Source organism: Balaenoptera acutorostrata, chromosome 7, assembly GCF_949987535.1.
Source record: "Balaenoptera acutorostrata chromosome 7, mBalAcu1.1, whole genome shotgun sequence".
Classification (NCBI taxonomy): Eukaryota; Metazoa; Chordata; class Mammalia; order Artiodactyla; family Balaenopteridae; genus Balaenoptera; species Balaenoptera acutorostrata.
Genome location: NC_080070.1, coordinates 117,614,157 through 117,626,480, shown reverse-complemented (window position 1 = coordinate 117,626,480; position 12,324 = coordinate 117,614,157). Strand labels below are relative to the sequence as shown.

Below are 12,324 nucleotides of genomic sequence, written 5' to 3'. Positions count from 1 at the left end.
GGGAGCACTCCTGTTGGTGTTAGTAGTAGTTTCTGTGGTAGAAGTAGGAGCACTCATGTTGGCGGTATTAGTAGTACTTTCTGTGGTAGAAGTACTTGTGCTCGTGGTGGTGGTACGAGTAATAGTGTCTATGGTAGAAGTAGGAGCACTCGTTGTTTTGGTAGGAGTTGCACGGTCTGTGGTTGAAGTAGGATCGCTCGTGGTGCTGGTAGGAGTAGTAATGTCTGTGGTAGAAGTATGAGTGCTTCTGGTAGTGGTACGTGTAGTAATGTCTGTGGTTGAAGTAGGAACGTTAGGGGTGGTGGTAGTAGTTGCATGGTCTGTGGAAGAAGTAGGAGTGTTCCTGGTGGTGGTAGGAGTAGTAGTGTCTGTGGTAGAAGTAGGAGCACTTGTGGTGGTAGTAGGCATAGTGGTGTCTGTGGTCGAAATAGTGTTGCTCGTGGTGTTGGTAAGTGTAGTTGTTTCTGTGGTAGAAGTAGGAGCACTCGTGGTGTGGGTAGGAGTAGTAGTCTCTGTGGTAGAAGTAGGATCGCTCGTGGTGGTGATAGGAGTAGTAGTTTCTGTGGTAGAAGTACTTGCACTCGTGGTGGAGATAGGAGTAGAATTGTCTGTGGTAGAAGTAGGAGTGCTCGTGGAGTTAGTAGTAATATAGTCTGTGATAGAAATAGGAGCACTAGTGGTGGTGGTAGGTGTTGCATGGTCTGTGGTAGAAATAGGGGCACTTGTGGTTTTGTTAGGATTAGTAGTGTCAGTGGTAGAAGTATTTGCGCTCGTGGTGGAGGTAGAAGTAGTAGTTTCTGTGGTAGAAGTAGGAGCATTCCTGGTGGTGGTAGTGGTAGTAGTGTCTGTAGTAGAAGTAGGAGCGCTCGGGTGCTGGTGTGAGTAGTAATTTCTGTGGTAGAAGTAGGAGCGCTCGTGGTTGTGGTAAGAGTTGCAGGGCCTGCGGTAGAAGTAGGTGGCCTCACGGTGGTTGTAGGAATAGCAGGGTCTGTGTTAGAAGTAGTTTTGCTCACGAAGGTGGTAGGAGTAGCATGTTCTGTGTTAGAAGTAGGAGCGCTCGTGGTGGTGTTAGGAGTTGCACAGTCTGTGGTAGAAGTAGTAGCGCTTGTGGTGGTGGTAGTTGTAGTTTCTCTGGTAGAATTAGGAGAGCTTGTGGTGATGGTAGGAGTAGTAGTTTCTTTGGTAGAAGTGGGAGCGCTCATTATCGTGATAGGTGTAGTAGGGTCTGTGGTAGAAGTAGTTGCATTCATGGTGGTGTTAGGAGTAATGGTTTCTGTGGTAGAAGTAGGAGTGCTCATGGTGTTGGTAAGAGTAGTAATGTCTGTGTTAGAAGTAGGAGCGCTCGTGGTGGTGGTGGGAGTAGTACTGTCTGTGGTAGAAGTAGGAGCACTCGTCTTGGTGGTAGGAATAGTACTTTCTGTAGTAGAAGTAGTTGCGTTTGTGGTGGTGGTAGGAGTAGTAGTCTCTATGGTAGAAGTAGGGGCGCTCGTGGTGGGGGTAGCAATATTTGATTCTGTGGTAGAAGTAGGAGCACTCATGGTGGTGGTAGGAATAGTAGTATCTGAGGTAGAAGTAGTTGCGCTCGTGGTTTTCGTAGGAGTAGTAGTTTCTGTGGTAGAAGTAGGATCACTCGTCATGTAGATAGGAGTAGCAGGGTCTGTGGTAGAAGTAGGTCCTCTTAAGGTGTTGGTAGGAGTAGCAGGTTTTGTGGTACAAGTAGTTGCACTCGCGGTGGTGGTAAGAGTAGCAGGTTTTGTGGTAGAAGTAGTATTGTCTGTGGTGGCAGTAGGAGTTGCATGTTCTGTGGTAGAAGTATGAGTGCTCATGGTGGTGGTAGGGTAGTAGTTTCTTTGGTAGAAGTAGGAGTGCTCGTTTAGTTGGTAGAAGTAGTAGGGTCTGTGGTAGAAGTAGGAGCGCTCCTGGTGGTGCTTGGAGTAGTAGTGTCTGTGGTAGAAGTAGGAGCACTCGTGGAGGTGGTAGGAGTAGTAGTTTCTGTGGCAGAAATAGGAGTGAATGTGGTGGTGTAGGAGTAGCAGGGTCTGTGGTAGAAATAGGTGCTCTCGTGGTGGTGGTAGAATTAGTAGTGTCTGTGGTAGAAGTCCTAGTGCTCGTAGTGGTAGTCGGAGTAGTAATGTCTTTCGTAGAAGTATGAGCGCTCGTGGTGTTGGCAGGAGTAGTAGTCTGTGGTAGAAGTATGAGCGCTCATGGTGGTGTTAGGAGTAGTCGTTTCTGCGGTAGAAGTAGGAGTGCTCGTTGTGGTGGTAGGAGTAGTAATTTCTGTGGTAGAAGGTGCAGTGCTCGTGGTGGATGTAAGAGTAACAGGGTCTGTGGTACAAGTAGGTGCTCTCATGGTGGTGGTAGGATTAGTAGTGTCTGTGGTAGAAACAGTGGTTCTCGTGTGGGTGGTAGGAGTAGTAAGTCTTTCGTAGTTGTGTGAGCACTCGAGGTGGTGGCAGGAGTAGTAGTGTCTGTGGTAGAAGTAGAGCACTCATGGTGGTGTTAGGAGTGTCTGTGGTAGAAGTACAGCACTCATGGTGGTGTTTTTGGTAGTTGTTTGAGCGCTCGAGGTGGTGGCAGAAGTAGTAGTGTCTGTGGTAGAAGTAGAGCACTCATGGTGGTGTTCGGAGTAGTAGTGTCTGTGGTAGAAATAGTTGTGCTCGTGGTGGTGGTAGAAGTAGTAGTGTCTGTGGAAGAAGTACGAGCGCTAGTGGTGGTGGTAGTTGTTGCACGGTCTGTGGTAGAAGTAGGAGGGCTCGTAATGGTGATAGGTGTAGTAGTGTCTGTGGTAGAATTAGGAACGCTCATGGTGGTGGTAGGAGTAGCAGGGCTTTTGGTAGAAGTAGGTGCTCTCGTGGTACTGGGAGGAGTAGGAGGTTTTGTTGGAGAGGTAGGAGTGCTCGTGGTGGTGGTGGTAGTAGTAAGTTCTGGGGAGGAACTAGGAGCTCTCATTATGGTGATAGGAGTAGTAGTTTCTATGGTACATGTAGGAGCGCTCGTGCTGGTGGTAGGAGTAGTAGTATCTGTGGTAGAAGTAGTTGCGCTCGAGGTGGGTGTAGGGTTTGTAGTGTCTGTAGTAGAAATAGAAGCACTCGTGGTGGTTGTAGGAGTAGTAGTGTCTGTGGTAGAAATACTTGCGCTCGTGGTGGTGGTAGGAATAATAGTGTCTGTGGTAGAAGTATGAGCGCTCGTGGTGGTGGTAGTAGCAGTAGTGTCTGTGGTAGAAGTAGGAGCACTCTAGGTGTTCGTAGGAGTAGTAGTTTCTGTGGTAGAATTAGGAGTGCTCGTGGTGGTGGTAGGAGTAGCAGGGCCTGTGGTAGAAGTTGGTGCTCTCATGGTATTGGTAGGAGTAGCAGGGTCTGTGGTAGAAGTAGTTGCAATCGTGTTGGTGGCAGGAGTAACAAATTCTGTGGTAGAAGTAAGAGCACTCCTGGTCGTTGTAGGAGTAGTATTGTCTGTGGTAGAAATAGGAGCACTCAAGGTGGTGGTGGGAGTAGTAATGTCTGTGGTAGAAGTATGAACACTCATGCTGTTGGTAGGTGTAGTAGTGTCTGTGGTTCAAGTAGGAGCTCTAGTGGTGGTGGATAGAGTAGTAGTGTCTGTGGTCGAAGAAGTTGTGCTCGTGGTGGTGGTAGGAGTAGTAGTTTCTGTGGTAGAAGTAGGAGTGCTCGTGGTGGTGGTAGGAGTAGTTGATTCTGGGGTAGAAGTAGGAGCGCTCGTGGTGGTGGTAAGTGTAGCAGGTTCTGTGGTCAATGTGGGAGCACTCGTGGTTGTGGTAGAAGTTGCACGGTGTGTGGTAGAAGTAGGATCGCTCGTGGTGGTGGTAGGAGTAGTAGTTTCTGTGGTAGGAGCAGAAGCACACGTGGTGGTGGGAGTATTAGTTCCTGTAGTAGAAGCAGGAGTGCTCATGGTGGTGGTAGGAGTATTTGATTCTGTGGTAGAAGTAGGAGCCATCGTGGAAGTGGTAGGAGAAGTAGTGTCTGTGGTAGAATTAGGAGCGCTCATGGTGGTGGTAGGAGTAGCAGGGACTGTGGTAGAAGTAGGTGCTCTCGTGGTTGTGGTAAGTATACAAGGGTCTGTGGTAGAAGTAGTTGCAATCGTGGTGGTGTTAGGAGTGGCAGATTCTGTGGTAGAAGTAGTTGCGCTAGTGGTGGTGGTAGATGTAGTAGTGTCTGTGGTAGAAGTAGGAGCGCTAGTGCTGGTGGTAGTAGTTGCACGGTCTGTGATAGAAGTAGGAGGGCTCGTGGTGGTGATAGGAGTAGTAGTGTCTGGGGTAGAAGTAGTTGTGCTCGTGCTGATGGTAGGAGTAGCAGGTATTGTGTTAGAAGTAGGAGTGCTCGTGGTGGTGGTAGGAGTAGTAGTGTCTGTGTTAGAAGTAGGAGCGCTAGTCCTGCTGGTAGTAGTTACATAGTCTCTGGTAGAAGTAGGAGGATCATGGTGGTGATAGCAGTAGTAGTGTCTGCTGTAGAAGTAGTGGTGCTGGTGGTGGGTGTAGGAGTAGTAGGGTCTGTGGTAGAAATAGAAGCACTCGTGGTGTTGGTAGGAGTAGTAGTGTCTGTGGTAGAAGTACTTTCGCTCGTGGTGGTAGTAGGAGTATTAGTGTGTGTGGTAGAAGTAGGAGCACTGTTCGTGTTCATAGGAGTAGTAGTTTCTGTGGTAGAATTAGGAGCGTTCGTGGAGGTGGTAGGAGTAGCATAGCCTGTGGTAGAAGTTGGTGCTCTAATGGTGGTGGTAGGAGTAGCAGGGCCTGTGGTAGTAGTAGTTGCAATCGTGGTGGTGGTAAGAGTAGCAGATTCTGTGGTAGAAGTAAGAGAGCTCATGATCGTGGTAGGAGTAGTAGTGTCCGTGGTAGAAGTAGGAGCGCCCATGGTGGTGTTAGGAGTAATAATGACTGTGGTATAAGTAGTTGTGCTCGTGGTGGTGGTAGGTGTAGTAGTGTCTGTGGTAGAAGTAGGAGTGCTTGTGGTGGTGTTAGGAGTAGTAGTGTCTGTGGTAGAAGTAGTTGTGCTCGTGGTGGTGGTAAGAGTAGTAGTTTCTGCCTTAGAAGTAGGAGCACTCGTGGTGGTGGTAGTTGTTGCACGGTCTGTGGTAGAAGTAGGAGGGCTCATAGTGGTGATAGGAGTAGTAGTGTCTGTGGTAGAATTACGAATGCTCATGGTGGTGGTAGGATTAGCATGCCCTATGGTAGAAGTAGATGCTCTTGTGGTTGTGGTAGGAGTAGCAGGGTCTGTGGTAGAAGTAATTGCAATCGTGGTGGTGTTAGGAGTAGCCTTCACACTACTTGTAATTCAGGCACTAACACTACTCCTATCTCAGGCACTGACACTGTCCCTAACTAAGGCGCTGACACTACTCCCAACACAGGCACTGGCACTGCCCCTAACAAAGGCCCTGATACTACTGCTAACTGAGGCATTGACACTGTCCCTAAATAAGGCCCTCACACTACTCCTAACTCAGGCCCTAACACTACTCCTAACTCAGTCACTGACTCTGTCCCTAACTAAGACCTTGTCACCACTCCTAATTCAGGCCCTGACAATGTCCGTAACTAAGGCCCTGAGACTACTCCTCACTCAGACCCAGACACTGTCCCTAACTAAGGACTTGACACTTCTCCCAACTCAGGCACTAACACTTTCAGTAACTAAGTCCCTGACCCTACTCCTAACTCGGGCACTGGCACTGTCCCGAATTAAGGTCGTGACACTACTCCTAACTCAGGCGCTGGCACTGTCCATAACAAAGTCCGTGACACTATTCTGAACTCACGGCCTTTCACTGTCCCTAAGTAAGGCCCTGAGACTACGCCCAACTCAGGCACTAACACTTTCCATAACTAAGACCCTGACACTTCTCCTAACTCAGGCAATGACACTGTCAATAATTAAAATCTTGACACTACTCCTAACTCAGGCTCTGACACTGATGATAACTAAGGCCATGATAATACCCCTAAATCAGGAACTGGCACTGTCCCTAAGTAAGGCCCTGACACTTCACATAACTCAGGCACTGACACTCCCCATAACTAAGGCCTTGACACTACTCAACACAGGCACTGACACTGTCCCTAACAAAGGCCCCGACTCTACTCCTAACTCTGGCACTGACTCTGTCCCTAAGTATGTCTTCACACTACTCCTAACTCAGGCCCAAACAGTACTCCTAACTCAGGCACTGCCACTGACCCTAAATAAGGCCATGACACTACTCCTAACGCAGGCCCTGACACTGTCCCTAACTATGGCCCTCACACTACTCCCAACACAGGCAATGGCACTGTACATAACACAGGATCTGACACTACTTCTAACTTATGGACTGACACTGTCCGTAACAAAGGCCATGACACTACTTCTAACTCAGGCCCTGACACTGTCCCTAACTAAGGCCCTTACACTACTCCTTTCTCAGGCACTGACACATTTTCCCTCCAGGATCACTGAGTACCTCCAGACCCCTGTGGGCCTGCTGAGCAACATCAAGGCTCATAGGTCCCTGGGAGGCCCTCTTTGTATGCCGAGTGATGGGCAACACTCTGCACGTTCCTTCAGGAGAGCTACATTTCGAGAGCACTCGAACAGCATCAGGACCACAGTTCTAGCCAGTCCAACGTGCCCTGGAAGTCTTCGTCATGGCCCTCGTCTGAGCTGCCATGAGAAAGCACGCTGCTTAGAATTCTTCGAGGACCTCGTACGTGAAGTCTCTCTACTCAGGGAGAAAGTCAGCATCCTACCATGCTGTGTTGCTCACAGGACACTGAACGTGAGGACTCGCCTCAAGGTAAGGCCCTGAATTGCCATGCAGAAGCGGAGGCATGCAGCAGTTGCCACGAGGCTGTAGTCTCTGCTCTGCAGCATTTTAATGCCAGTATGCTTTTCAGGACACCTAGGAGCCTCACGTGGGCACCCTATTCCCTGCAAGAACACTGAGAACCCCCAGGCTGCACTGGGCCTGCAAAGCAACATCCAGACCCATAGCCCTTCAGACCCACTCTGTGTAGGGCGAGTGTAGGGCAACACAGTGCACTCTTTCTTGGGACATCTTGATTTCCCCAGCACTCCCACAGGTTCATGAACACCTTTCTAGCGAGTTCCAACATGCCATGGAAGTCGCACTCATTCCCTAGTCTGAGCTGCACTGAGAAAAAGCCTCGGCTTCGCATTCCATCTAGGACCTCCTACCTGCAGTCACCCTGCCTCCAGGAGAAAGTTGGCTTGCGTTCCTATTGTCACTAAAACACACTTCTTCCTGTAGCACTGCAGGCTTTTGAAGAGGCACAGGCCCAGAGGCCTAGCTAGGGCATTCCTTGGTTGAGGCAATTCACTAGATGCAGAACACCCTGCCTCGAGAAGTTGATTCAGGGAAGGATTCAGTGTGTACTCTGTGTCTCTTTTGACTTGTTAGAAAACACAGGGATGTATGCTGCGTGTGCCCATGGAAATGGGGGCGTGATGGTACTAGCCTTGCTTTTCCATTTGGAAAGCTCCATTCATGGTGCCTTGAAGCTCCCTGAAATGCTCTGCTGTTGACAGGCCTCTGGCCACTGTAGGCATGGGTCTGGGAAGAAAATGAGTTTTCTCTGGCTACACAGGGTGCTTCCATGGCTGGGGTGGGGCTCATCCTGCCATGCACTGGAGCTAAAGGGAAACTCATCGTGAATAATTTCCTCGAGGAAAGGTCCTGCTAGCAATGTAGAAAGGGAGGCATGCAGCTGTTTCCTTGTGGTCCTAGACGCTGTTCCACTTTATTTTAAAGGAAGTACCCGTTTCAGGATGCCTAGGCCCCTTGGACGTGCATCATTCTCCCACCAAGATCACTGAGTGCCTCCAGTCCACTGTGGGCCTGCCGAACAACATCGAGGCCCATAGGTCCCTCGGTGGCCCTCTGTGTCTGGCGATTGTTGGGCAACACACTGCACTTTACTTCAGGAGAGCTACATTTCCAGAGCACTCGTATAGCATCAGGATCACATTTCTAGCCAGTCCAACGTGCCCTCGAAGTCTTCCTCATAGCCCTCGTCTGAGCTGCAGTGAGAAAACACTCTGCTTAGAATTCTTCGCGGACCTCGTACCTGAAGTCACTCTACTCAAGGAGAAAGTCAGCATCCTACCATGCTGTGTCACTCATGGGACACTCAACTTGAGGACTTGCCTCGAGGTAAGGCCCTGAATTGCCATGAAGAAGCAGAGGCGTGCAGCAGTTTCCATGAGGCCGTATTCGCTGCTCTGCAGTATTTTAAAGCCAGTACGCTTTTCAGGACACCTAGGAGCTTCGCGTGTGCCCTGTATTCCATGCAAGAACACTGAGTATCCCCAGGCTCCCCTGTGCTTTCTAAGCAACATCCAGGCCTGTAGTCCTTCGGAGTTACTCTGTGTATGCCGAGTGTCGGGCAACATACTGCACACTTTCTTGGGACTGCTTGATGTTTCCACCACTCCCACAGGTTCACGAACCCGTGGAGTAGGAGTAGTAGTGTCTGTGGTAGTAGTAGGAGCGCTCGTGGTGGTGGTAAGAGTAGTAGTTTCTGCGGTAGAAGTACTTGTGCTTGTGGTGGTGGTAGGAATAGTAGTTTCTGTGGTAGAAGCAGGAGCGCTTGTGGTGGTGGTAGGAGTAGTAGTGTCTGTGGCAGAAGTAGGAGTGCTGGTGGTAGTGGTCGGAGTTTCATGGTCTGTGGTAGAATTAGGAGCACTCTTGGTGATGGTAGAAGAAGTAGTGTCTGTGGTAGAAGTAGTTGCACTCATGATGGTGGTAGGAGTAGTAGTGTCTGTGGTAGAAGTAGTGGCGATGGTCGTGGTGTTAGGAGTAGCAGGTTCTGTGGTAGAAGTAGTAGTGCTCTAGGTGGTGGTAGGAGTAGTAGCGTCTGTGGTAGAAATAGGAGCGCTAGTGGTGGTGGTAGCAATTGCACGGTATTTGGTAGAAGTAGGAGGGCTCGTGGTGGTGATAGGAGATGCAGTGTCTATGGTTAAAGTAGTTGCGCTCGTGGTGGTGGTAGGAGTAGTCGTGTCTGTGGTAGAAGTCATTGCGCTCGTGGTGGTGGTAGGAGTAGTAGTGTCTGTGGTAGAAGTAGGAGAGTATGTGGTGGTGGTAGGAGTAGTAGTGTCTTTGGTAGAAATAGGAGAGCTCATGGTGGTGAAAGGAATAGTAGTTTCTGTGTTAGAAGTATTGCACTCATGGTGGTGGTAGTAGTAGTAGTTTCTGTGGTAGAAGTAGCAGCGCTCATGATAATGGTAGGAGTAGTAGTGTCTTTGGTAGAAGTAGGAGAGCTCGTGGTGGTGATAGGAGTAGTATTGTCTTTGGTAGATGTAGGAGCGCTAGTGGTAATGGGAGGTGTTGCACGGTCTGTGGTAGATGTAGGAGGGCTCATGGTGGTGACAGGGGTAATAGTGTTTGTGGTAAAAGTAGTGGCGCATGTGGTGGTGGTAGGAGTAGTAGTGTCTGTGGTAGAAGTAGGTGCACTCGTGGTCGTGGTAGGAGTAATGGTGTCTTTGGTAGAAGTAGGAGAGCTCATTGTGGTGGTAGGAGTAGTAGTTTCTGTGTTAGAAATACTTGCACTTGTGGTGGTGGTAGTAGTAGTAGTTTCTGTGGTAGAAGTAATAGCGCCTGTGATAGTGGTAGGAGTAGTAGTGTCTGTGGTAGAAGTAGTTGCACTCGTGGTTGTGGTAGAAGTGGTAATGTCTGTGGTAGAATTAGGTGCGCTGGTGCTGGTGGTAAGTGTAGTCGTGTCTGTGGTAGAAGTTGTTGCACTCGTGGTGGTGGTATGAGTAGTATTTTCTGTGGTAGAAGTGGGAGCACTTGTGATGGTGGTAGGACTCTTTGTTTCTGTGGTAGAAGTAGGAGCGCTCGTGGAGGTGGTAGGAGTAGCAGGGTCTGTGTTAGAAGTAGTGGTGCTCGTGGTGGTGGTAGGCATAGTAGTGTCTGTGGTTGAAGTAGGAGCGCTAGTGGTGGTGGTAGGAGTACTAGTGTCTGTGGTAGAAGTAGTTCTGCTCGTGGTGGTGGTTTGAGTAGTATTGTCTGTGGTAGAAGTAGGAGGGCTAGCAGTGGTGGTAGGTGGAGCTGGTTTTGTGATAGAAGTAGGAACGCTCAAGGTAGTGGTAGGATTATTAGTGGCTGGGGTAGAAGTAGGAGCACTAGTGGTGGTGGTAGGTGTTGCACGGTCTGTGGTAGAAGTAGGAGCGCTCATGGTGTTAGGAGTAGTAGTGTTTGTGTTTGAAGTAGTTGCGCTCGTGGTGGTGGTAGTAGTAGTAGTTTCTGGGGTAGAAGTAGGAACGCTCGTGATAGTGGTAGGAGTAGTAGTCTGTGGTAGAAGTACTTGCACTCCTGGTGGTAATAGGAGTAGTAGTGTCTCTGGTAGAAGTAGGAGCACTCATGGTGGTAGTGGGAGTAGTTCTGTCTGTGGTCGAAGTAGGAGCGCTCGTGTTTGTGGAAGGATTAGTAGTGTCTCTGTTAGAAATAGTTTCGCTCGTGGTGGTGGTATGAGTAATAGTTTCTGTGGTAGAAGTAGGAGTGCTCATGGTGGTGGTAAGAGTAGTAGTGTCTGTGGTAGAAGTAGGAGCGCTCGTGGTGTTGGTATGTGGAGCAGGGTCTGTGGTAGAAGTAGTTGCGCTGGTGGTGGTGGTAGGAGTGTCAGGTTCTCTGGTAGAAGTAGGAGCCCTCGTGGTGCTGGTAGGAGTTGCATGGTCTGTGGTAGAAGTTGGAGCGCTCCTGGTGGTGGTAGGAGTAGCAGGTTCTGTGGTAGAATTTGGAACACTCGTGTTGGTGGTAGGCGTAGTAGTGTCTGTGGTTGAAGTAGGAGTGCTCATGTTGGTGGTAGTAGTAGTTTCTGGGGTAGAAGTACTTGAGTTCCTGGTGGTGGTAGGAGTAGTAGTGTCGGCAGAAGAAGTAGGAGAGCTCATGGTGTGGTTGGAGTAGTAGTGTCTGTGGTAGAAATAGGAGTGCTTCTGGTGGTGGTGTGAGTAGTAATTTCTGTGGTAGAAGTAGGAGCGCTCGTGGTGGTGATAAGAGTAGTAGTGTCTGAGGTAGAAGTAGGAATGCTCGTGGTGGTGGTAGGAGTAGTAGGGTCTGTGGTACAAGTAGGTGCTCTCGTGGTGGGGTAGGAATAGTAGTGCTTGCGGTAGAAGAAGTGGCCTTTGTGCTGGTGGTAGGAGTAGTAGAGTCTGTGGTAGAAGTAGGAGCGCTCGTGGTGGTGGTAGGAGTAGTAGTGTGTATGGTCGAAGTAGTTGCGCTCGTTGTGGTGGTAGAAGTAGTAGTGTCTGTGGTAGAAGTAGGAGCGCTATTGGTGGTGGTAGTAGTTGCGCGGGCTGTGGTAGACGTAGGAAGGCTCGTGGTGTGATAGGAGTAGTACTGTCTGTGGTAGAAGTTGTTGTGCTGGTGGTTGTGTTAGGATTGCAGATTCTGTGGTAGATTAGGTGCGCTCATGGTGGTGGTAGGTGTATAAGTGTCTGTGGTAGAAATAGGAGCGTTAGTGGTGTTGGTAGGAGTATTGGTGTCTGTGGTAGAAGTAGGAGCACTCGTGGTGGTGGTGGTAGTAGTGGTTTCTGTTGTAGAAGAAGGAGGGCTTGTGGTGGTGGTCGAAGTAGTACTTTCTGTGGTAGAAGTAGGAGCGCTCCTGGTGGTGGTAGGAGTAGCAGGGTCTGTGGTAGAAGTAGGTGCTCTCGTGGTGGTGGTAGGATTAGTAGTGTCTGTGATAGAAGTAGTGGTGCTCGTAGTGTTAGTAGGACTATTTATGTCTTTGGTAGAAGTATGAGCGCTCGTGGTAGTGTCAGGAGTAGTAGTGTCTGTGGTAGAAGTATGAGGGCTTGTGGTGGTGTTACGAGTAATAGTTTCTGTGGTAGAAGTAGGAGAGCTCGTGTTAGTCATAGGAATAGTAGTTTCTGTGGTAGAAGTAGAAGCACACGTGGTGGTGGTACGAGTAGCAGGGTCTGTGGTAGAAGTAGGTGCTCTCGTGGTGGTGGCAGAAACAGTAGTATCTGTGATAGAAGTAGTAGCGCTCAAGGTGGTGTAAGATGTAGTAGTGTCTTTGGTAGAAGTAGTTGCGCTCGTGGTGATGGTAGTAGTAGTAGTTTATGTGGTAGGAGTAGGAGCACTCGTGATAGTGGCAGGACAAGTAGTATCTGTGGTAGAAGTAGTTGCACTCGTTGTGGTGGTAGGAGTAATAGTGTCTGTGGTAAAAGTAGTTGCGCTCGTGGTGGTGGTAGAAGTAGTAGTTTCTGTGGTAGAAATAGGAGCGTTCCTGGCGGTGGTAGTGGTAGTAGTGTCTGTAGTAGAAGTAGTACTGCTCGGTGTGCTTGTGGGAGTAGTACTTTCTGTGGTAGAAGTAGGAGC

At 49.3% G+C, this 12,324-nt stretch overlaps 1 protein-coding gene across 1 annotated transcript; it reads right to left on the bottom strand.

Moving 5' to 3' along the window:
* Positions 1–2,791: 2,791 nt before the first annotated feature.
* On the bottom strand, positions 2,792–10,370 carry LOC130708568 (histidine-rich glycoprotein-like). Its single transcript, XM_057549670.1, has 7 exons — positions 10,225–10,370; positions 9,550–9,678; positions 9,340–9,486; positions 8,453–8,623; positions 3,666–3,836; positions 2,982–3,260; positions 2,792–2,924 (listed from the first exon to the last, which is right to left on the bottom strand). Exons 1-7 carry the CDS (start codon positions 10,368–10,370, stop codon positions 2,792–2,794), a joined length of 1,176 nt encoding a protein of 391 aa, XP_057405653.1.
* Positions 10,371–12,324: the final 1,954 nt, after the last annotated feature.